This window comes from Carassius carassius, chromosome 49, assembly GCF_963082965.1.
Source record: "Carassius carassius chromosome 49, fCarCar2.1, whole genome shotgun sequence".
Classification (NCBI taxonomy): domain Eukaryota; kingdom Metazoa; phylum Chordata; class Actinopteri; order Cypriniformes; family Cyprinidae; genus Carassius; species Carassius carassius.
Window position 1 is genome coordinate 16936621 of NC_081803.1, and position 26977 is coordinate 16963597.

At 36.4% G+C, this 26977-nt stretch overlaps 1 protein-coding gene across 1 annotated transcript; it reads right to left on the minus strand.

The window, feature by feature from the left end:
- Nucleotides 1-4838: 4838 nt before the first annotated feature.
- Nucleotides 4839-22409, minus strand: LOC132132349 (calmodulin regulator protein PCP4-like). The gene is made up of 3 exons (XM_059544726.1): nucleotides 22259-22409; nucleotides 7180-7228; nucleotides 4839-5597 (listed from the first exon to the last, which is right to left on the minus strand). Exons 1-3 carry the CDS (start codon nucleotides 22400-22402, stop codon nucleotides 5464-5466), a joined length of 327 nt encoding a protein of 108 aa, XP_059400709.1. The 5' UTR covers nucleotides 22403-22409; the 3' UTR covers nucleotides 4839-5463.
- Nucleotides 22410-26977: the final 4568 nt, after the last annotated feature.

Here is a 26977-nt window from a genome sequence, read left to right on the forward strand (position 1 = left end):
GTCAATCCATTTTGAGCTAATTAATTTTTCGTGAACTGGAATCGTGAACAGGCTGAATGAAGGATGCGAAACAAAGACAGCCTACTAAGGATCCTTCAAATTGAGACGTCTTTAGACGTCCGTTTATGAAGCACCCATTCTAAACTTTAGCATTAACATAGCATTTTGAAAATTATTTTGCATTTTTAATCCAGTTTTCTACATAAAAAAACACCGACTTGGTGCAAACTTGATGAATACTATACACTGTATACTGCCTACTAATTTTAAAAGGAGGCATTATTCCAAAGGAGTACAATACTACACTGTTACATGATGCCATCAGGTTGCAAGTGATATCTTATAGTTCTCACGTTGAAAAAAAAAAATAAAAAATAAAAAATAAATATATATATATATATATATATATATATATACAGTACAGACCAAAAGTTTGGACACACCTTCTCATTCAAAGAGTTTTCTTTATTTTCATGACTATGAAAATTGTAAATTCGCACTGAAGGCATCAAAACTATGAATTAACACATGTGGAATTATATATGGAATTATATACATAACAAAAAAGTGTGAAACAACTGAAAATATGTCATATTCTAGGTTCTTCAAAGTAGCCACCTTTTGCTTTGATCACTGCTTTGCACACTCTTGGCATTCTCTTGATGAGCTCCAAGAGGTAGTCACCTGAAATGGTCTTCCAACAGTCTTGAAGGAGTTCCCCGAGAGATGCTTAGCACTTGTTGGCCCTTTTGCCTTCTGTCTGCGGTCCAGCTCACCCCTAAACCATCTCGATTGGGTTCAGGTCCGGTGACTGTGGAGGCCAGGTCATCTGGCGCAGCACCCCATCACTCTCCTTCTTGGTCAAATAGCCCTTGATGCCTTCAGTGTGACTCTACAATTTTCATAGTCAAGAAAATAAAGAAAACTCTTTGAATTTGAATGTGTGTCCAAACTTTTGATCTGTACTGTATATATATATATATATATATATATATATATATATATATATATATATATATATATATATATATATATATATATATATATATATATATATATATATATATGTAAAAGTATTTTTTACTTTTGAAAAACTGATGAACTAAAATGTCAGCAACATTCAAAATGGAAAAGCTCAAATTGAGCGTATTGCATATGATTATGGGGTGCAATATTCCATGAGGAAAGTTCTGTATTCTACACATTTTGACAAATTAAGTAGGCCATCTCTACATATAAAACATTTGCATAGTGTGTACAACATATTTACTGTATAGTGAACAAGTAAGAGTATGCTTGAACATAGCTTCACTCATGAAAAATGAGTTCAAATCAAGGCTGATATCTACTTCCTGTTCATTAGCCTCACTGGAAATGGAAGATCAAGTTAAGTTCTTTGCCTTGGGTATTCAGGTATAGTAATGATTATGTTTGTGGACTTTCACGGGTTTCACGTTCACAGGCTGTTTGACTGCTCACATTATTTTCATTGTTTATTTTAGTTTGGTTGTGAGCAATACAGATTAATACATGTTTCATGTCAATGTTTTTTCCTGTGTGAGCAATAGCTTTTGAATCAGTTTGAATGCCTCTGTGTTTCCTTTCCTTTACTGCGTACATCAGAGTGTAACACCCCCTCCCAGCTGAAACCTAATGAACCTGTCAGACCGCAGCATGTGGTTCTGAACAGAAAAACTACAGTAATTAGACCCATGAGGGAAATTCTTTGAAACAATCTAGACATGACTCACAGAGCTCCGCATTTGCCACACATACTGATATAACACCACAAAACAGTCCATTTTCAGCATAGTTTTATAAGATTATAGTGGTCAGCTTGCTGCTGATGAGATGGGCTTGTCTTCTCATTCTCTCGCTCTATTTTAAATGAGTGTAAATTCATTAACGTAATTAATTGAATCACTTTCACAGATCAATAAACCAAGACTTGGTTCCAGAATGAATTCATCACAATGGCTGTGTCCGAAACAGAACCAGCTGCCTCACTGCCCAATCGATGACTTAACGGATAGCAATTTGAATGGAGGCACCGCCTGAGGATACTGGTTTTAGATTGGCTTTTAATCTAATGCACCAGTGAGTTTTAAGGAGATAACCAAATGACAGAAAATAGAATCTTAAGTTGAAAAAGATATTTCTCTATCTTTCAAAGCTTTTGTTCCAAGTATGGAAATCATGAAGAATTAAAAAATGTCCTGAATTCCCAAATTCTTTGAGTCTTGGGCAGGCAGGAATTGTAGGTGGGGTGAGTGAATGTACAGCGCTCTCTCTACCTTCAATACCATGACTGAGGTGCCCTTGAGCAAGGCACCGAACCCCCAACTGCTCCCCGGGTACTGCAGCATAAATGGCTGCCCACTGCTCCGGCTGTGTGTCCACTGCTGTGTGTGTGTGTGTGTGTGTGTGTGTGTGTGTGTGTGTGTTCACTGCTGTGTGTGTGCACTTTGGATGGGTTAAATGCAGAGCACGAATTCAGAGTATGGGAGACCATACTTGGCTGTGTCACACCACTTTCACTTTCAAAACAAAAGCATAGGACAGTTTTAACATGAACATATGACAAATGTTTTTGATCTTTAAGGTGTCTAGTATTAATATATAAATTCAAAATTATTTCACTTTGTTGAATGTGGTAATAGAATGAGTAAACGTGTTAATGGCAACAATAGTGACCACTTTGAATTTAGGTATGCGTCCAATTGCAGTTGTTAGTGAATGGTGCACTAAAATGTTGCAATGACAAAGTAACAGTGAATACTGCACTAAAATGAAAGTTCAAATGTTACAAATCTAGTCCTTTTGAGGCTTCAGGGCTAGAGTTCTTATCAACATTAAAACTAGAATGAGATGGTCTAGTAAGTGTGCATGGCTACGTCATAAATGTTTCCGACTCTGCAGTCATGGCACATAAATACTATTAAAATTATAATTTGAAGAATTACATAACATTACATAATATAATAAAATCGAACAAGCTCAGTGTCAATCCATTTTCAGCTAATATTTTTTTGTAAACTGGAATCGTAAACAGGCTGAATGAAGGTTGCGAAACGAAGACAACCTACTAAGGATCCTTCAAATTGAGATGCCTTTTGACAGAGCTTTATCATGTGACAGCCTTACAAGTTTGCGTCCTTCCGTTTGAGAAGCGCCCATTGTAAACATTAGCATTAGAATAGCATTTTGGAAATTATTTTGCATTTTTAATCCAGTTTTCTATATAAGAAACACTGACTTGGTGCAAACTTGATGAATACTATACACTGTATACTGCCTACTAATTTTAAAAAGTAGGCATTATTCCAAAAGAGTACAATACTACACTGTTACATGACGCCATCAGGTTGCAAGTGACATCTAAGTGTAGTTGTCACATTAAAAAAAAAAAATATATATATATATATATATATGTATGTATGTATGTATGTATGTATGTATGTATGTATATGTATATATATATGTATGTAATATACAGTATATGGGAAGTCGTGGCCTAATGGTTAGAGAGTCGGACTTGCAATCGAAAGGTTGTGAGTTTGAGTCTCGGGCTGGCAGGAATTGTAGGTGGGGGGAGTGCATGTACAGTGCTCTCTCCACCCTCAATACCACGACTTAGGTTCCCTTGAGCAAGGCACTGAACCCCAAACTGCTCCCCGGGCGCCGCAGTATAAATGGCTGCCCACTGCTCCGGGTGTGTGTTCAGTGTGTGTGTGTGTGTTCACTGCTGTGTGTGTGCACCTTGGATGGGTTAAAAGCGGAGCACAAATTCCGAGTATGGGTCACCATACTTGGCTGTATGTCACGTCACTTTCTTTTCTTTCACTTCTTTACATATGTATTTATTACTTTTGAAAAACTGATTAACTAAAATGTCAGCAACATTCATAATGGAAAAGCTCAAATTGAGCGTATTGCATATGATTATGGGATGCAATATTCCATGAGGAAAGTTCTGTATTCTGCACATTTTGACCAATTTAGTAGGCCATTTCTACATACAATAGTGCGTTTGCATAGGTATGTGTCCAGTTGCAGTCGTTAGTGAATGGTGCACTAAAATGTTGCAATGACAAAGTAACAGTGAATACTGCACTAAAACGAAATTTCAAATGTTACAAATAAGCTACGGTATTGATGTTTTAATACTGGTTCCACTATATGTTACAATAAAGTGACAATTTGAAATATGATGGCAGTACTCTGCAGTATTAGTGTCGTATAAGGGTTTTTCTGCATAATGACAACCCTAGAATGTGGCGAAACAGAGTTTAAAATAACTAGGCTGAAATATATTAGAGTGGAACGTGTACGTTTTCCCAGTTTTATCAAATCTGGGTAGTGCTTCGACAATGGTGAATGGAACTTCTTGTTGCGAGCCCCGGCCTACACCTAAAATTAAAAATTCATTTGTTCAGTTGCTTTGACAAAATCTTTTTTGTTTAAAGCACTATATAAATAAAGGTGACTTGACTTGACTTGACCAGCACAGCTCCTCAGTGAAAACTTGGTATGCATTGCACCTGCTGCTTTCTTATACTCACGCTGTGATCAGCTGCAGATGGATGCAATAATTGCATGCCAATGTACATTGGCTCGTTTAGTTTACACTCGAAGTAGATTGGTCAGTCGAAGCGATATTCCAATACCTCAGTCAATGACGTGATGTCTCAGTTCCTTCAGGGAACGAGGGTTACCATACGTAACCAAGACGTTGCCTGTGTTGCGTACAATTTCTTTATATTTCTGAGGTTTTGGACAACCAGTGTTGGAGGGAAAACAGATGGTATTAAAAATATAGTGAAATAATCAATCAGTCATTGAGGTCATACCAATATTTATTGAGTTCACATTGATTATTTCCAACTGTTTGGTGACGGGAATATTACAATACACAACTTGATGACAAAAAAAAAAAAAACATTGACTTGGGTAAGATGATAATGATAAACCACAAACACAATATCAGTCAGGTAAAATATTAAAATAAGTCTGTGTGAATCTTAATGATCTTAGATTCAGATGCCATACAGGATGTTTACCTTGAGCAACATTCTTGATCATTTGTCAATAAATCCCCCTGGTTTCTGGTCTTAAACAGAGGAAATGATTTACACTTTAAGATGGATATATATTCAAACACCTTGATGTTAATAAGACCAGCCTGTTCATATTTTATCAAAAAATAACAAAAGTATTTTAAAAGGAAAGTACTGTATTGAAAAAAATCTATGTACTGGGGGAAACCAAAATATCAAATTGTATTCCTGACAGATGATAGCAAAAGGTAAATTGCCTTTTCACTTTTCATCTGCCCCCACCCTCACCCCCAATCAACCCATGACCCCTCCACCAAAGAACAGTGCAGTTTATCTGACATGCAACTCCCTGTCCTATTGGTGCCCTTGGCCCGCGTGGGGCCAGGGACGCCCTGCAGGGGCATGATTATGATTTCACCGCCTGCTTCTTCTTCTGGAATTTTCTGAACTGTGATTGGATGGCAACGGCAGCCTTCTCCGTCTCTGGGGCACCCATGTCGATGTCAATGTCCTCAGCTGGGACGTCCTTCTTGGACGGATCTGTGGGAACAACAGAATGTGTATTGGATCGATATTATGCACTGCATTTCTCTTGCAATTCTGCAGTTAGGCTTGACTATACTTTTTATGGCTGATCAGGTTCGACCTTTACTGTGTTCAAATCTGTCCAATCCTGCTCCTGGAGGGCCAACGTCCTGCAGAGTTTAGCTCCAATTAGCTGTAACACACTTGCCTGGAAGTTTCTAGTCAATCTGAAGATTCAGAGTTGGAGTTAGGATAGTGTTCATGTCCGAAATTGCCGCCTATACCCTCATTCACTATTCCCTACATTTATACCTGTGTTTATTATGCTGCATGGATGAGCACTTTGTAATATGAATGGATTGATTATTCCACTGTGGGCGCCATTTTCTGGCCAGATGCGGGAATTCATTCGACGTGTGACTCTCACAGTGCATTATGGGTATTCTCTAGCCGTTGAATGTGCACCATTTTACACTCTTTTTTTGTGGTGCTGTGTTCGAATAAATGAGTGCATTTGAGAACATCCACTAAAAATGTCTGTCCCCTCAAATAGTGCCCTATTTAAGAGTATAAGGGGCGATTTCGGACACAGCCAGTGTCTTTCCAGTAACAGGTTTGGACACCTCTGACTTGTGCTTTGCAGTAGCCTTATGACATGAAATGATACACAATCTTAAAAATTAAGTTTCTCTAGTGGCATTGATGGTTTAATGAAGAACATTTAACATCCATGAACTTTCCATTGCACAAAAGGTTTGTTAGATCATTAAAATGTTCTTCACACTAAGAAAAAAATGGTTACTTTAAGAACTATTCACTGAAGGGTTTTTTGGAGAACCAAAAATGGTTCTTCTATATCATCGTTATAACTCCCTTTTGGAACCTTAATTTTAAAGAGCGAAATTAAAGGACTAATCAAAAATGAGCCATTCTGTCATCATTTACTTCCTTTATCGTTGCTCTGAAGTTATGTGACTTTTAAAAGTTAAAAAATATATTTTGAACTCATATATTAGCATTTTTTGAGAATAAGAACTTTGAAAACTTTATTATGTTCCTCACAGAAAAGCTGCTGTGATCTTCAATTAAAAAATAAATAAATAGTCACTTTAAATACTTTACAGTAAGGTTCAGTTTAACACTAACTGATGAAATTATGAAAAAAATACAGTTTAAAATACCTGAGCTAACATGAACAATGAACAGTTGTATTTTGAATGTTAAAAAATTTAAAGAATTACTGAAACAAATCTTAAGTTTGCTCTTAAGTTAATGTTAGTTTAATGCATTAAAAGCATTAGTGTTTCCAACAGTACTTTTAGAAATTTGTGAGTGGAAAACATGATGATGATGAACTGTTACTGTAACCATTACATGATTACATTTTTTGTGAGATCTATTCCTTTAATTGCACACTTGATTAAATGACCATGTCTCTTTACTAATCCACACTTACCTTCAAACATAAAATCATATAGCATTTTCTACAAATATTGATTACACTGCGTAAGAGAGAAAGAGAGAGAAATGCAAACTTGCAAATTATTTTATCCAGATAACAAATTGCACAATTCCAGTGTAGAGTCCTGAATTATACCTTGTCCACCTGAGGGTTTGATATTTCCAGCTGACCCGGATTCTTGTCTCTGTAAACAAACAAAAATAGAACATAAATTAATGTCTTTAGATATATTCAAGAAATCCCATATAGCCAAAGAATGATGAGACAGGCATGGAAGATGTCAGTTTTCTGTCTCATTAGCTGATCACAATTTAGTGCTTCATATCCAGAATTAATAACTCAGTGTGTACAAAGAATTTCAAACACTTCAGAAGAGCTTTGATGCTCTGACGCTAAGACGCTAAAGCAATCTTCCTTGGCATGTGTGTGTGTGTGTGTGTGTGTGTGTGTGTGTGTGTGTGTGTGTGTGTGTGTGTGTGTGTGTGTGTGTGTGTGTGTGTGTGTGTGTGTGTGTGTGTGTGTGTGTGTGTGTGTGTGTGTGTGTGTGTGTGCATGCCGCTCGTTTTCTGCTGATGGCATTCTGTATGGATCTGGTTACAGTGGAAAGCGTGTCATTATATGCAGAAGGATTATTCCACACACACTGGCACAATTTAATCATATTAGTCTCCTTCTACCTCAATCAATCCTCTTGCGTTCAGTTCTATCTTTGTCTTACAGGCTCTGATAAACGTTTGGAATTTGCATAAGAAAGTTTGGCAGTGGAAAATCTGTGAATGCTTCACGTTGCCTATAGCTTCTGATATAAACTGCTCGGTTATTGCTTTGCATTAAGGAGCTGATGCAAAGAAGTCATCCTGCTGGATGATGTAGTGAATAGTTTTGTGGCTGTTATGAGGATGGTGAAGGGCGCTGCTGCATAAATTACAGTCATTTGAAATGCCATACAGCATAGACAGTTGAAAGTACAAGAACTTGGTGCTACATTTCGTGATAAAAGCTTGAGGAATTAAATAGATGCAAAAATGTGAGCCCAAATTCCCAATCAGTCAAGTCAAGTCACCTTTATATACAGTGCCTGGTTCAAAGAAGCTGCACAATATTAAACAGGAAAATAACAGAATCAATGATGAAACTTCTTCAAATCTGAGACAGAATTCTGCTGTAAAGCAGCTCTAACAAGACAGTAGTGTCATCATTTAAGTCAAGTCAGTTCAGTGTTGGTTTAGTTCAATACCTGCATAAACTTCAATTATGGAACAAATATATTTAATTGTATTTTAATATTTAATTGTGCATGTTCATTTTCCCTAATTTTAAGTTTATACTTAAGTTGATACTTGTGCAGTAAGTTAATTTTTTATTTAAAAACACTCTAAAATATCCCTTTTTCATACTGTACATTATAATGTTCCGAGTGGAGAGAAAATGATATTAATCAGAATATATTCATGTTTCTGAATGCACTGTAGAAAGTAAAATAAAAATAAATAAAATAAATTCTCCAAGTTGTAAATAAAAGATAGTTGGAGTTTGTTTAACAAGAAAATATTACATTGAGAAAATTCACTCAGGAATTTCTCAAATAATCACAAAGAAATGGCAAGTAATTCAATGTGAAATTTTTAAGTAGAAAGGCTGAAATACGTTCTTGTAAAATATGCTAATAATCTTTAATCTTTTCCAACTTCAGAAATCATTTAGTGTATTTTTAGTCTTAATTCAGTCCATTGCTTAGCACTTCTTCGTAATAGTGAAATTTACTAGCAATTTAGAAGAAATTGAAAGAAATTTTCAAAGTAAATCCTACACCAAATTGTTTTAATTCATTGGAGAAAGATGTTTTTTGGATCCACATGATGTGGTCACATCATCTGCCAGCAGGGGAATTATTCCCCATGCAAACTGTCCACAACAAATCACTGCGCAAAGTGGCACAATCCCAGCCAATCAGAAAAAAATGTAATGTTTAATGTACATTTACATTGAGCAGAAGTTTGGACCAATTGAATTTTTACTATGGGCGGGGCTACCCAGTGTAACACCACAGATCTAGAAAAGCTGCTGACGAAGCGTCCTGTGACTCATTGGTCATGGTTAGACCAAAACATACATTTGCATGGAAGAGAGCCCATTTGTCTTGTCAATTACTGTGATGCAAATGTCAGGATGAATTAATGTATGTCAAGGCATTTTATTCTTCTCCAACAAAAGCACGTATTCAAACAAATTTCTAACCGCACAGTAGGTATAAACCCACATCGAGACACCCGCCCAGCTTCAGTTTCTGCCTGGAAAAGGGTGAAATGAGGGAAATCTCCTCACTGAAGAGGAACGCTATCCTGTTTCTAATCCTGTTTCCATGTGAGGAAACTCTGGAGTGAGGAGCCGAGGGAGACATCAGCATCAATATCATCCCTCCGTCCTGACAGTCTGAAACCACACAGACTCAGAGCTAATGCCATTAAACTAGGATTATTACATTGGGCTCCGGGGAGGCACAAACAAATGCATTAATTGGAGTGAAGTGTCAGTCAGTGGTGTGGCATGTAAAGATGTGAGTCTGATTGTGGTCAAATAAGGGCGAGAGAGAGAGAGATTTTATTGAATTTATTTAGCTAATAAGATCTGAGCATAGCCACTTTAAGGCAAGTCATTTCACTCAGTGCCTAACTATTTTCTGTGTAGGCGAGGATTTACTTTAGTTACAGAGTTCTGTAAGTCAAAGTTATGTTCAGTGTTATTTTAGTATTATTTAATCTATTAAATTATTTATAAAAAATAATTATTTAATATTTTAATAAAAGTTTTTTTATGTGATATAGTTTTTCTTAAATATTTAGCTTTAATTTTTATTTTTTAGTCATTTTAGTACTTAACCTTTTTTTTTGTTGTTGTTTCAGTAAGCTGCCAAGGCAACATTTCTAATTTTCAAGCAAGTTTAAAAATATATATTTTGTGCCAGCGTTTTGAGAATATTATTATAGAGATAACTTTCAGTTAACGTTACTGGAAGAACATTTGTTCATAGTTGTTTTACCTGTTAGCTGGCACTGCCACGTTCAACTGTTTGGATGAAGCATTTTCACCCTCCTCGCTCTCGCTCTCGCTCTCTCTCTCTCTCTCTCTCTCTCTCTACTTCCATATGCCTCCCCCATATTGTGTGTTCATTATGAACAATGATGAAAACGATGATTGTAATCATAAACTTCATTAGCTGCAGTGAAGCAAGGATTGGCAATGAAACCCATGTGTACATCAAGGGGCAATAAAAATTTTAAGAGAACAGGATGTTTGCTGCTTCTCAGTGGACAAACACACTCAGACCCAAAGGGCTGCAGTGGATGAGAATCACAGCATATAAAAACATGAATAAGAACCCTTTTACCTTAGCCTTTAGTGCCATAGGTGGAAAAGAAATCTCATGCCAAGCATGACTCGCAAAGCATCCCAGCCTCACTAGATTCTGCAAATGCACTGCAGAACCAGGCTTTGCAGTGAAGTGAACTTGATGCCACAGAGATGCTCTGAGCTCAGCACACCAGTGCCCTTCAGAGCAGCCCTTGGCACTGGCACCCGACGCCGCGACAGCATCCTGCTCCTCGCAGTTTGAGCATAGACTGCTGCGACGCTAATGAAGAACCCCATTTATTTCCACTCGCTCTGACAGCTGGATTCACTAATTAATAGAAATGCATTTTAAACCCCATTTACAGACGATCATTGAACCAAACTCTGACAGCTTCCTCCTCAAAGGAGATTTATGGACATTCTTGTGGTTTCTAAAACAGCTATTTTCCACCAACAGTGAGTACAAATCATGCAGCTGATATTTGTGTCTATAAAAATGCAAATCAAACACCCTCCACTAAAGATTCACACTCAAAAAAAGCAAACATTTTTACACCTCTCCCAAAATCTTGTGAGGAATTTACAAAAAAATACTGTAATCTTCTTTTTTTATTATTTGAAGCCATTTGGAGAGCTATTTTTGATTCATTTGGCAGCTTGAGATCTTGGAAAGGCATCCACTCTGTTCTCAACATCTATTAAGAATTTAAGGGAGAAACAAACACAACCAGGACACAGATGGCTAAAGCAGAAAAAAAAAACTCGGATCCAATGCGTCATATTTGAAGGCTAACAGATGCTCGACTGAATGTAGGAAACATGCTGGAGGATGGGAACTCAAACGTTGGCTTTTATTTGAGCGCCTCGCCACCAAAAAACACTGCAGGACGTAAATACTGAACTGATGAATGTGTGAAACCACATGCTGATGATTCCATAAATGATTATCTCCGAGCAGATCTCCCTGCTGGAACGGATCGCAACTTATTTTTGGCAGAGAAACTTTTTGTATTCCATAGCATTCATATTAAACACAGTCAAATCTTTAATGAATGTGTGAAGTTTTTGCTAGTCACTAGTTGCCAATGGTTAAATAAGGAACATCTTGTATTTAACAATATGCATAATCAAATGTAGTCAAAGAGTTTTTGCTTAATAATAAAAGAGTTTTTGCCAGTTGCATTTGCTAATGGCTGACTGCTACTAATTAAATGGGTAGGATTAGCTAAGAATAAAATTAATTCTGTTTAACAAAATAAAGTTATATTTGTATGTGTCTCAATCCAATGGTTTAATTGTATCATTTTAGTTATAAAGTAATTATTAGTAATTAATAAAAAATACAAATATATTATTATATATATGAATATTTATAGATTTTAAAACTAAAACTTATTATACTATTATATTCAAAATTATAATAGAAAATAGATTTATTTAGCTTTATATTTTCTGAAGAAAAACTGATTTTAAATGACGCTAACGTGGTTGCTAAAATGTTGCTATTTGATAGCTATGGTATTATGAGCATTTTAGCATATTGGTATGCAGTTGCTAAGATGTTAAAGGAACACTCCGACTTTTTAGGACTTTAGCTTATTCACAGTATCCCCCAGAGTTAGATAAGTCCATACATACCTTTTTTATTTCTGTGCGTTCTGTAAGTGTTATTTGACGCACCCACCGCTAGCCTAGCTTAGCACAAAGACTGGATGTAAATGGATACTGGTAGCATAGTATTCCCAATAAGTGACAAAATAATGCAAACATTTTCCTATTTACATGTTGTGATCTGTATAGTCACAGCGTGTACAAATAACAAGGCTATATGAGACAGAGAGCATTTTTAATCGTATAAATACTGGGAACTATATTCTCACTAGGCGTAGGAGCACAGCTAACGTTACTTGGGCGGAGTGGCTACTTGGGCGGAGTGATTAGCGCAGCACACGAGACCGTAAACAAAACAAACGTGACTAACCAGCTAGACGTGACTCGTGATCATGGCTGACTTTGAGGAATTGTCAGACTCAGAGGAATTTTACTGTGTATCAAACCAAGATCCAGAACCATATAGTTTTGAGCCAGAACACACAGACGAGAAGTTACAAACTTTGGAAGCTGTAAGACGAAGGGAGAATCAGAACGAACACGGACTGGTGGTGTAAATGTGGAACATGCCAACCTATGCCGACAGAAACCGAGAGCCTTTGTTGTAATGAATGTGACCGGGTATTGCCATCAATGTCAAGGCTTGATGACAATTAAAATATTTGCGTCACTACCACGAAAGATTTCTCTGCCCTAATACACCCGGCAGTTGTCTTTTTTTTCCCATTGTGACAAGATCAATTGGAAGAAACGTCCCATGCCGAGTGAGCTGTCCACCAAGTAAGTGATTTTGTTATAATGATCATTCATAGTTCAATGAAATTGTAGTATAGCCATTGCATACAGTGTGTCACAATAATAACAATAAAGGGGATACACCGATACACGGACCCCCTATTCACGTAATAGTGTCACTACTAAGGTTATATTACATTAGCATGGCACTACAGTATGGCTAATGTTAGTCATCTCAAAACATAACGGAACACTTACCGCAGCAACAGGTCATCCAAATTGTCCTGTCTTGCAATGCCGTATCCTTTAGCACACGTTTCATGGTCCGTGTGGCAACTTGCATTTTTTCAAAATAGTCGTCTACAGTAAAATGTTCAGAGCAAACGAAATACTTCGTGATGGTGTTTACAGGTGTGTTTGGATCTATTTCCAGAGCAAGTAGCCATCGATTCATCAGGTCAGCGTTTGTGGTTGGAATTCTATGAAACATCATAGTAATACCTGGTCTCCCCTGTTTATTGTCGCAGTTCTTTACAATACGGTGAACACACATGATTGTACACTATAAATCTACTATCTAGTAATTGCTGACTCTATTTCTCCAACTCTGAGTGAACTCTCTTCTCCTCACCACGGCGTGTGCTGCGCTAATCACTCCGCCCAAGTAGCCACTCCGCCCAAGTAACGTTAGCTGTGCTCCTACGCCTAGTGAGAATATAATTCCTAGTATTAATACGATTAAAAATGCTCTCTGTCTCATATAGCCTTGTTATTTGTACACGCTGTGACTATACAGATCACAACATGTAAATAGGAAAATGTTTGCATTATTTTGTCACTTATTGGAATTACTATGCTACCAGTATCCATTTACATCCAGTCTTTGTGCTAAGCTAGGCTAGCGGTGGGTGCGTCAAATAACACTTACAGAACGCACAGAAATAAAAAAGGTATGTATGGACTTATCTAACTCTGGGGGATACTGTGAATAAGCTAAAGTCCCAAAAAGTCGGAGTGTTCCTTTAAGATTGGTTGTTGGGCATGTTTCTCGGTGGTTGCTAACAGTGCTGGGGATTGTATAGAGATGCAGCAATATAATTTTTTTTAAGAATCAATCCGATCTGATACCAAAAATTATCAACAAAAAAAAAAAATCTGCCGATATCGATACCAGCACAATTTTTTTTTTTACATCAATGTAGAATTTCTATACTTCTCTGTGCTGACCTGATCATCACTCTTTTGTGTGTTAAACACAATCTACTACATATAGACAACTTCATTTTAATGAAAAATAACAACTGAGAAATGCAGTAAATGCCTGTATCTGGCAGAAAATGCCAGTATCGGAGCCGATACTGATCCTGAGCATCCCTAATAAAGTAGTAATTGATTACATGTATTCTGGATTACGTAATCAGATTGCAAAAATTTATTGCATTTTAAAATGTAAATGATCAAATTACAGTTACTTTTTATGGATTATATGATTACATACTATTCACACAATGGCAGTAAATTATTCATCATGAGTCTTCCACATTTTTTTCTTTGTCTTTTACATTTTCCTGCAGTTTCATATAATTTAGCTTTGACTATATTCACAAATGTCTTGTAAATAAATTTGCAAACCATGCTTCTGAATTTGATAGAAAAAAAGCATCTATAAAACAATTAGGCCATGTATGAAACAAATAATTAAGCAAGTTACTATACACTGGTGACGTATAGCTGTAAAATCTGTTGGTTCTGTTAGTCTGAATAAAAATATTTAGATTATTAGATATTAGATATTTATAAAAATAAAGACTTATTAATGCAGGGATTCACAAAAAATTCTTGTCAGCCAAACCTCTTAAAATAAAATATTTACTTAAAATATCTTTGAGGAAGTTCATATTTTGAATGAATTTTTATTTTGTTTACATGGTCTCACTGACATGAAGGTAAACAAAAAAAATATTAATATTTTTGTGTTCAAGTGTTTTTTTTAATATTATAATTAGCTTTTTATCCACTCACAAGCATACTGCAGTTATTACATTAAGCCTAGTTTGGGAACCCCTGGTGTAATGTAATGTTTAATGCATTTTATGATGTTGATATATTCTTTGCCTTTTTAAAATATTAATGTTTAATAGTACATTTAAAACAAGTTTGATTTTAAAAAAGTAATCTAAGAAGTAGTCTGATTACGTTACCTAAAATTTGTAACCTAGGTTACATTATTAAGTACAGTTTTCATCATGTTATCTGTAATCAGTAATAGACTTCAATTTGTGAGTTATCTACCCAGCTCTGGTTGCTAGGGTGCCTTCTAGGTGAATGTAAAGCTAAGTGATATTTCACACTATTTTATCGCTTACATCACTATATATTCCTCATATATTGACTAGATGCCCATATATCAGTTTTCATAGCAATTCATTGGCTAACATTCTTAAAGGTCAGTTATTCTTGAGCCGGAGCAAATTTGCATATAGATATGAACACATATATCTGTGTGTTTCACTCTGGTGTCTTCTGAGCACTATTTATGACTCAACTAAAACAATATGCCTCACAATGCAGAAGAGTTTGTGTGATTTACAATATTATCTCCAGGAATCTCACTAGCGCTGAAGTAACACACTGTTCCAGAATGCTGCGCCTCTGTTTTATTGTTCAACAAGCCTATAAACATTACAATGGGGAAAACAGAACACAAACACAAAATCAGGGGGAAAAAAACACTGGGAAAACAGAGAAAGACTGAATAGCTAATCACACTTGAGGAAATAAGTACTAATGATTGGCAGTTGCTTTTATTGGCCATCTTGTTACATGTACATCCAGTTTCATAGGCTTACTTTGTTTTCCACCATCTTGTACGTATATTTTGCGAATTTTTTTTCCTGCTGAGATAATCCAAGCAAGACTAATGACGACGAGTGCATGGACTCCTCATCAAATATTTAGCGACATTAGTGGTGGCAGCAGCCTGCCTTCAGGCACCTCCCTTTCCCCGCAGAAGAGGAGGACACCACTGCAGGGGTATTTCCTTCTGCCCTGACATGTGAAACGCCATCCCCCATGGCCACCCTTCATGCCGCTGACTGCACAGTGCACTTCTGTAGGCAGGAAGATTCTATCACCCGCCTGGAAACCCTAAACTATTGTAAATAAGTATTTTAAAAAGTGTGTATATATATATATATATATATATATATATATATATATATATAAATTCCAAAAAAAAAAATTCTATTAGCTTCTACTGATATCCACTCCTCAAGCAGTGAACGATGTGTAGAAACTGGAGTGCAGCTTTAAACTTGAGCCAGACACTAGAAGTGTGGGGTAAAACCATCTTCATGGGCTCTTTAATGGTCTGTTTTCTCTCTCTATCCACATCTAATCCTCCTCCTGCCCTAAAATGACTTCTTTCATTCATTCTTCCTTCTTCCTATCCTGTTTAGTGACATTTCCCTTTCAGAGCGGCTGCAGAGATTACTGCTCAACCGGTGAGCTGCAGTCGGACTCTCTCTGGCCATTCAGAGGGATTACAGAAGATCCGAGCAGAATCTGTGTGTGTTGTCAGAATGATTATGGTTTGAGGGGATGCTGAATCCCAAACATGACTGTGATAAACAGCAGACACATTACAGTGGACGTAATTCATCACAGAGCAGATGCAGGTGATGCATCAGACATTATGAAGCTGGTGCAGAGATAGAGGGTGAGTTCATGAGTTTTAAAGCAGAACAGATCACATCTGACGCTGTACAATTTGACATGTTTGGAGATATTTATACAGCCTATCATGTAACAGCCCTAAAGCCAAGTACACGTCATAAAGTATTTTCTTTTGCAACGTACCCTTGTTTAAGCATGAAACAATACAATCTAGGGAAAGAAAAACTGACATGATACAAGATATATTTTTTAATTGTAAGGTTGCTGTTTTTTTTAGTTTTCGTTTTTTTTTATACATGACTATATAGTCTTACACATTTTTATTTAAGCTTTTGTTATTTTAGTACATTCAGTTAAATTAAATTAGAAATGCTGCATTTCTTTTCTTTTATAAATGAAGTAACAAAAAATGTAATGGTAAATTTAGTTTAAGTTTTAGGTAATAATAACTCTGCTAAAGATCTCATTGATTTACATTACATTACATTACATTACATTACATTAATTAAAATTAGGTGTTTTTTTCCCTATTCGAGTATGAGAATATTGGCCATAAATATGATACTTAACAAAACACATACGCAAAGTTTTTTATATCTAGGTTTTTTTTGTATGAAGGCCCAATAAACAGTTAATCAGCCATTTGCTTCATCATTTGGAAGCAAAAGGCAGTTAACTAGTAAATGTTACAGCCCTTCTGGTGATTGAGTAGTCTTGTGGGCGGTTGGATTAAGAACTGTTTTTTTCTTCGCATCTTTGTCTTCCTCAGAATTGCTGTATGGCCATATTTGTCCATCACTGTTCTCCAAGGGAGGATGTTATTCACTTACAGACACCTTTAATCTGGAGACTTGGGGTTCAAAAAGGTGAGACGGACATAGTCAGCCAACCATCCTTTCTGATGCTACTATTTCAACATTGCAAGGCCTCTTCTTAGGAGCGAGCGGCACAAATCCCTTTCTGCCGATAACGGCTCCAGGTTCTGACAGGCGGTTCGATACTGTGTACACACTGCTGATTCATCAGGGAAACAAGTGCAGTGCTGAGTTGCTGAGAGTCTGCTCTCAAGCCTAAAATAAACAGTAAATCTGCTCTCATGCAATGCGGGATCTAGTGACTCGCCGTCAGATGTTTAATGCAGCGAGGAAGATGAAGACATAAACAAGCATGAGGAAAAGAATCATGTGCCCCAGACCGCTATATGTAGTGCGTTTGGAGGGTCGTTGTTTATGCGTGTGCGGTCTGGTTCCCCCATGCGTGCATTTCCTCTTTATCCGTGTGGAAGATGCAGAAGCGCTGGGCCATAATGTATAAAAATCAATTGTCAGGCCTGATTACATCCAGTGTTTGCACCTCGAGGGTCATAAGTTGCTTTTGATCTCCATCAAGTTCATATCTGCAGTCATCACAGCACATGGAGCTGCTCAGTTCAGATGTAGCTCCAGATAGACCAAGCACATTGGTTAAGTTTATGAGTGTAACCAAGTTATTCTGCGGATGGTAACCCTCATTTTGCAAACAGTGTTGTGACGTTATTTGAGCCCTGGAGTAACTCTACTGCTAGCGCAACTCCTTCAACTTTAAAATCTCACTAAAGGGTCACATTGTACAATCTAACCATAAACAATCATAAATGCAATGCAATGCAAAAAACAAAAATATAAATAAATAAAAAATGTATAAATATTTTTTATAAATAAATTTATTCTACGCAACTATAGCTCCTACAATCAACCATACTTAAGAAATTTAAATCTATATATATATATAACATTTTAACTTTGAGAGCACAAAATGAGAAAACTAAATTTCCCAGGATTCTCAGCGGCAGTTTGGTTTCAGGCATTTTTTTATTCAATCAATTCATTTAAAGGGCTGATTCATTCAAAATGAATGGCTCACTGAATCATTAACTCATTTAATCGATTTAATCGATTAATTGATTGATTAACATTAAATCGATTCGTTCAGTACCGTGGATTCATTCAGTCATGAAACACCGTTGTGTTGATCAGAGACACTGAATTTTGGTAGGGCTTAATAGGTAATATATTCATTGGCGAAATTGCACAAAAACACATAATATTGACAATATTGGGTCTAAAATGTAACACAATATGAAAGTATTGTTTATTAAACTGTTGTATAAAATCAATATCACATTTGCAATCGTACAGATATTCGGGAAAAAAGCTCTCTTGCTCGAGTCATGTGATTTTGCTAAACTATACAATACAAATATAAAACAAACACAACCACTGCCATTTGTGCCCTCATATCTTGAATTCTAGGCTCATATAACTGCATTCTAGGCTTCATCACGCATCGAGTCATCCTGCATCATGTTCACCCATCCCCATCCCCAGGGGGGATCAAGACTTCTTTAGGGGGGTCAGACCAGCCCAAACCCCAGTAACGTAGTAATTTGCACCCTGCCTACACAGCAACAAAAGTCATCTACAAATCCGCTTAATATCTCAGTGCGGAGAGCAGTTCAGTCTCTGGTCTGCCCTCCAAATATGGACCTTTTTGATTTAGTACCATGCGCTCATTCTGTAGCTTTATATACAGATTTGCTTACCGATATACAGATTTTCTGGGATTAATGTGAAGACAAAGAGAAAAATTGATTTCTCCACTCTCAAATGTCAGAAAGACCAATCAATCCATACAAACATCAGTGGAGGTCACCGCTGATTATGCCTAATCCTGATCTCTCTGTCTGATCTCATCAGTCTGTGTGGTGTACTTTCACTGCATATAAAATCCTTGTTTAAACAATGAATCGGATACATAATCAGGTAAATATGCCAGAGAGCCCATTTCAGTCATAAGAGATTACACTCCAAAACATATCAAATCCTAATGCTGACACTCCCCTTTGTTCAGACAGACTCTTGTAAACAGGAAAGCTGTTTTGTTTTGAGGTCACATTTTTTTTACTCACCCTCATGTTATTTAAAAGCTTTATTACTTTGTTTCTACCTTGACACTGGGACTATCAAACCCCAAAACAAATCAGTAAATGTGCATACCTAGTTAAATTAGAAGAGTTAAATTATTACATTTCTAACATTACAAATTTGACACAAATATTACTGTAATGATGAATGTATATATTTACTTATTTTATCCCCAGAAATGTATTTATTAAGATGCTGTTTTCATGTCAATTTCAAGATTCAATCATCTGCAAATGTATTTGCTAATTTTAATAGTGCGATTAATCGCAATTTATTACAGAAAACTGCAATTGATAAATTAGTTTATAGATTATTTATTTATTTATTTTTTAAACGATTGACAGCACTCTAAAATGCATACATGATCATCTTAACCAGTTTTATTACCTTAAAAAAAAAAAACTTGCACAAAGGAAAGGCTTGGAGCATCATGAAGGTGAGGAAATAAATGGTAAAATTTTAATTTTCGGGTGAACTATTCCTTTAAGAATAAAATATTAGTTTTTTTTTTTATTGTTAAGAGGTTATACTGTTATAATGACCATAAACAGCATCTTTACACTGATAGGATTCTGCCCACCTGTGTTTTCCCTTGTTCCCATTCATTCATTTTCTTCCACTTTTTTCACTTTCATCTCTGTAATTCCAGAAATATTCCTGACTTCAAGAGTGCTGTATGAAGTCCACTCCACTAGCACGTGCATGGAGGAGTTACCTGCTTATGATGCTCTATCCATAATTTCTGGATTCCATGTGCTTCCTCTGTTCATTTAACTGGCAGACATGCTTGAATGGGCCAGTGGATTTGTTCGAAGATGTGCAGTGCACCACATGCCTTATTATGCTCTTTTAGCAAATACTACGTTCAGGCATGTTTTTAATCGAGACCAAAATTATCATTTATATAGCATTCCTACATTTCCTGTTCCTGCTGTGAGGGAAGCGTCTCCTCGTCGTCTGCTGTAGCAGTAGGTCGGCGCGCACTATGCACGCACGCGCGCGCTCACTATCAAAGACAAGACGCGCGCGGATAACGTTGCTGTTTTCCCTATCAGTTCAATGAGTATAAATAAGGGCAATTATGGGAATAATAGCCTAATCAAAAGAGACTCGGTGTAATGATTTTAGTGAAGGGTTAACCTTGATCATTTCTAGTTAGACATGTCCACAACAAACCTTTCTCGGTTTAACGAATCAGTGCATTGTTGATTCGAGAACAGCTTAGTTCGAATCAGTTCGTTTTGTCAACGAATCGTTTTGAACTATTCTGTAAACCAATTCGAAATAATTAAATTTATGAGGTTACTAAACTGCTGTGTTTACGTTTATGACCCAAATGATTTTAATTCAGCCATAATTAAAAGATAAATCCTAAAAAGATCTGCCAGTAAAACAGACCATACAGCTAGGCGAAACATGCGTAAAAACGTTAAACCAGAGGCGTCGTGCACATTCGAAGTGAGGGGGCACGTGCCCCCTCAGATTTCTGAGCCAAGTGGATTTTAAATGCAGCTTCCAAACGAAAAAAAAAAATTGCAGAATAATATTTTTTATATATTTGATACAATCACAGCGTTGTGATTAGATCGTTCAGTGCACAGCATCAGCTGCTAAATTCAAATCTGCGTTCGCTGGCTGGCGCTGAGCCAGAGACAGACGCGTTCGTACAACGCTTCATGATAACCAATCAGAAACTATTCTGTTGCGCTTATGGATGCAATGGCCAATCAGAGACGTCCAGAAGAGTCATCACTGAAACGCAGTGTTTTGTTCACTTGCTCGCTGACTGAATTATTTAGCGTATTCTCTCATCAGAAACAACAAAAAGTGCAGATGTGCGTACGAATGTAAGTAAGATATTCGTTTCATAATGTAAAGTGCTTCAGTGATTTTAATGGGAGTTTTTGAGAGTGCCTGAACTCTGGCTAGACTGAATGAAAATGTTTTTTGATAATGTAAATGTTCTTTACTCTCTGTAAAATGAAAGTGTTAAAATAAGTATCTTACAATATTGTTATTAAAATTTACATTAAATGCAAATTCATTCGTATTAAAAATATTTTATGGCATGATATGGCACTTAAGTAAAAAGTCAGGTTTTTATGTGTAGTTAATAGATTACACTACATTTCCATATATTGATCAAATAGCAATCTATAAAGGTGCAAAACGCGTTTACCTACACATATTTGAGAAACGAGATATTCCCAAAAAAAATGTGCCCCCTCAAAAATCATGAATGCATGACGCCCCTGCGTTAAACTATCTGTGCTGGCTCCATGTGCATCGTAAGTATAAACTCCAAGAATTCCAACTAATTCTAAATATATAGCAATGCATATATTTCATGCAAACAGTATCAACTTAATTTGAAAAACATTTGGTGCATCAAAATACTAGCGAATTCGATTTAAAAAATCATGAGAGCAAATTTACTTGCCATATCAAGAAACCATGACCGTGTCATACCAGTCTAAACTGACAGCTGTCATTTGTTGCATCATTAATCATCATAGCGTGGATAATGCTGATTCCACAATCTGCCTGCGCGCGCAGATGCAACAGAACAATATTCCCGATCCGTCGTGCTCTTCTAAGCTTTACTAAGCATGTTGTTTTTATAAATGGTTGCCGTTTCAGTTATTTAAACGATTATTTGCGGTTGTAGCCTAGTGTAGAAAACATGCCCTCAAACTCAGCAAACGGGGGAATGTCTGACTGCAATCAATGCAAGTTCAAGGAATTGTCTTAATGTTGCATTTTCAGGTCTCCCCAAAACTGAAAGAGAATTTCCTCCTAGGGAAACCCCATGAGATCGTTACAGTAGAGTAGAGTGATGCATCGTGCACCGAGGGTTATAGTATATGAGGAAAGCTCACCTCACTCATGCTGGATGATGAGTATGGTGATGAAGGATGGATTCTCGGCAGAAGAGCAGCAGTGATGCAGTCCTTCAGTCCGCGCGCTGCGTGGGTTTGTGCGCCTGCTGGAGTTTTATACTTGGAGCTCCAACTCCCTTTCATGTCATCACGTTTGCATTAAACCAATGGAAAGCTGCCTGTGTCAACGCTACTGATGTCACCACTTTAATCTTCTGGATAATCACTGAAGCGCACAATTGTCTTTACGATTCCTATAGAAATGTACAGTATGACAAATAACATATTTTGATGCATGGGAATGTAGGCTACTTGCAACCATATGTGCATTCAGCCTTCAGTGCATTAAACATATAGCTTATAGGCATACTATATGTTTCAATCAACATATTTAACATCATTCAGATATTGCACCTTCATTGCATTGAAACATCTTGATGTACTAAAAAGTAAAAAGTTTGTGTTGTTCTGTGCCATCTTCTAGTGCAAAGATGTATTGTTGATGCTTATTTCATTTGACTGGTAACTTATTTGTCTTGATTTTATTATATTATTTTAATTAAATTTATTGTTTAATGAAAATTGTTGATAAAAGTTTATAAATACGCATTTTTTGACACAAAAGATAACATACATTTAATAAAGTTAGAAAAAAATGGCATTAGAAAGGAACCCCCCCCCCCCCCCCCCCCCCAAAATCACTTTAAGGAGTCAAATATTGCCTCATAATGGTAAGGTTAATTACTGTCATTGATCAGAAGGTGCTCCTATTTTTTTATTTTTTTAAGTATAGGAGCATAAGAGCTCCTAAAGTATGTGTAAGCATTGAAGAATGTAATGTTACCTTTTAAAAACTAAATGTAAATGTTTATGCAAACAAACTATTAAAGATAATATACAATTTATGCAAAACTGTGCCACTAAATAATATATATATTTTTTTATGGATGGCTTAGCTAATCGGGTCAATTAGAAACAATTACTAATCATTCAATTTTTTTTATTATCATTCTTTCATTTCACTAATCAATCTTTTTGTTTATTTGTTTGTTTGCTTGCTTGCTTTTTTATTAAACATAATGATGCTTACATTATAACATGTGCAAACTCACATACAATGTATATTTAATTTGGCCAGAATTGCAAGGTTACTGTCTTGATATCCAAGAAGGTTATGAAATAAGCTTAATGATATTATAGATTATAATAATATTACAGAGTATAACATTAGGTTATAATAACATTTTAGGTAGAGTAAATGAATATGAGCCATTTCCACCACTATGTGTGTGCATGTTAAAGGGAAAAAGAACTGTAGCTTTAAAAAGAAAAATGGAATGTTCCAGCATGGTGGCAAAATTTTTGGATTTCTACTACTTTGAAGAATAAAGGTGTTTTAATAAAAAAGAAATAATAGTAATAATTATATAAATAAAATAATATTAATTATTTAAATATGTATAGAATAAATATAACAACCAATTAAGTATCCCCCCTAAATGTACAGTATTCAGTTTCCATTATAGTTTGCAGAAATTAGACTGTTTTAAGGTATTCCCTCCACAACAGCAAATGTACTTGTGCATCTTGGTGCAGATCTGGCATCTCCCTCATAGAGAGTCAGCATGTAGACCTTGACTCGCATAGATTCAGATGAACGCCAGTGGAAAAGCTTCACTGCAGCAGTGGTTCTTGGCATAAATGAAGTTTGGATCAATGTAATCTATAAAACAGCAGCAGGGAGATGCCTCACCAGCAAAAGCTAGAGCTGGCCCTGATGAAGAGAATGGTCCTCGATAAGAGGATATCTTAATAAATAATTTGTGTATTATGCATTTATTGTGCATGTTCAGTGGAGGGGGAAATCATGCTGTTTTATCATTGACTGCAGCATGTGAGCTGGAGGAGAATTGCTGTTTGCATGCTGCCTCCCACAAACTAATACAATTTTGAACCGTTTTGGGGCTTGGTGCATCAGATTCACATACGGTCTTTATATTTGCTGAGCACCGAGTTTGGTTATCACAGATGTTATCATCTCTCTAAACAGATGAGCTCCATTAAACACGGGCTATTCCTCTAGTGCCATGCAGGATAAAACCAGCTAGAGCGACGCAACTACAGCAAGATCAGAATTGTGTGTCTTTGTTCCTTGGATTCCCATAACATTTTGTATTTGCTGGCTTGTTAAATGAATGACAATCGATTTCCTTCCTTTAATGCAAGCTGCAAAGACCAGCTTTAACAGAGACGTTTTAATGGAGATTGGAAATTTATAGGCAGTCCATGGTGTTCTCTTTTGACTCACACTTGGCCAAACAGGCCTTACAGGGCACCTGTCACCATGAATTTTGTGATGGACTGTGTATAACAGAAGAAAACCATTTATAGAAAGACAACATTTTATCTTCCTGTTTTTGCATTTCCAGCACTTTAAAGGAATAGTGAAAAACCAAAAGCGAAGATTTGCTGAAAATGTACTCGCCAAAGATGTAGATGAGTTTGTTTCTTTATCAGAACAGATTTGGAAAAATGTATCATCCAATGGATCCTCTGCAGTGAATGGGTGCCATCAGAATGAGAGTCCAAACAGCTGATAAAAGCATCACAATAATCCACGATGTGCAATCTAGTCCATCGGTTATTGTCTTGTGAAGTAAAAGCTCTATATTTGTATGAAATAAATCCATCATTAAGGTGTTTTAAATTTAAACCATCACTTTTGGCCAAAATATGACTCTATAATCTAAAGTAATGCTTCATAACTCATCTACATTTTGGATGGTCTGAGGATGAGTTAAGTTTTAACAGATTTTTATTCTTGGCTGAACTATTCCTTTAATTCAAATCATAGCCCTGCAGAAGGTCACTGCTCTTTTCTTTACATAAGAGAATTGTACTCGGTTCTCTGTTTTTTTGGTCTTTCCTCAGTAAACAGTGCCGCAGACAGTCCCTGTTTAATGGCGCTGCCTGGTGTCATATAATGTCTCTGCTGCCCCCGAGCTCTGAATTTGATAATGACCCACACTTCACTCAGAGTTACACTGCAACACTTTAGTAAGATCTGCAGAAAGGACTGGCTGTGTTTTTCAATGGTTTTCAATGATAGAATTTTCCTGGTTGACGTTGAGTATTTGACAAACCATAATGGTAATTTAGCCAAACCTGACAGCAATAGCACATTACTGTACATATTCAAGCAAAAGCTTAATTAAAGTCTACTTCTCGTGTTTACTTTTCAGCTATTCATTACAATGACAAGGCTTTGAGAATGCTTAAGCCTTAATTAAGGCCATTCCTGATAGCCTATCAATGACCATTAGCAGAATCTTATGAATCATCTCCAATGCACTGCTGGCACAGAAACTGCCTACACTGAGATGAGCGCAGGAAATAGAGGAGGAGGGGAAACGTTCATTGGCATTGATTCAGCTTTGCTTATATGAACCTACTTATGTCTTGAGGCCAGAATCTACAGAGGAAACCCCTCTCAGATCTTCTGCCAGTGTTATTCTGTCATTGCTTCTGCCAATATGTGCATATACTGGACTAACAAAGCAATCTCATGGCAGTTCTATTTTCCCTGTGAGATCAGGTTGGACTGTTACTATTTCTCACAGTGTGCCTTGGGGTTTTAATTATTACATGGCTCTCCAGATATTTCCTAATATTTGCTGTTTTTGTCTTTCTTCTAATTTCACTCAAATGCAAGTGGAACCATCTTGTGTCTCAGTTACCGACTGTAGTGAAAATTACCTCGGAGTTGCGTGTAAACATAGCTAGTGATGACAGACTTGCTATTACTTTTCAAATCGACCAGACTTACAATTTTAACCTGGGGAATTATATTCAAGATTATTGTTGTTAAATAAAATGGCAAAGAACTTGAAATGGAAGATGGGATCCAAGGAATTGTGTAAGTGAACAACCACCCAAAACACCCTAGCAACTGCCTAGCTATGCACTAAAAACCATTCAGAACATATTAGGAACACCTAACAACAGCCTGGCATCATGGTGGTGAGTTTTGCATTGACAATCACTACTTACTTTCTTCATAAAATCTAAATTATATTTATATAAATGATTTTAAGCTTTATAATTAATAATTATTCTCAATTATTCAGTGAGGACTTTACAGTGACCTCACCACACTTCACTTTTCATACACTTGCACCTCTCTTTGACTTTCATTAGCTGTGTGCTGTAATGAAGTGTTCAATTCAGAGTGGGCTCATTTGAAGTAAATGGCTCTCTGACACTGTATTACACTGAATTATTACTGGCTTCCTGGAAAACGTGAAAATTTTGTTGGAAGAGCAAGAGTTGCTCCTCGCTCCATAACTCCATGGAAACATGTGCAATACAATTTTAATTGGCATTAATTTATGATGCAATTTATTGATTGGCAAAATGGTGGAGCTGTGTACATGGATCTTCAATGCTGATGAGAGAAAGATCTTAATTGCAGATTGCCTGCATGTTTATTGGACTAGAAAATTTTATTAAACCATGAGGTTTACGTCTCTCTTAATACGAATGCTGCACTGCATGAATACTAATCACAAACAGGCAAATGAGATCAGTGCAGTTCAGAAAATAGTCTTTACTTTGACTGAACCACTGACATAAAAGATGAAATCTACCAAATTAATTAAATACATTTTGGTTATATACCAAATCGAAATACAGTTAACAAGAGCTAAAAGAGCTTATGAA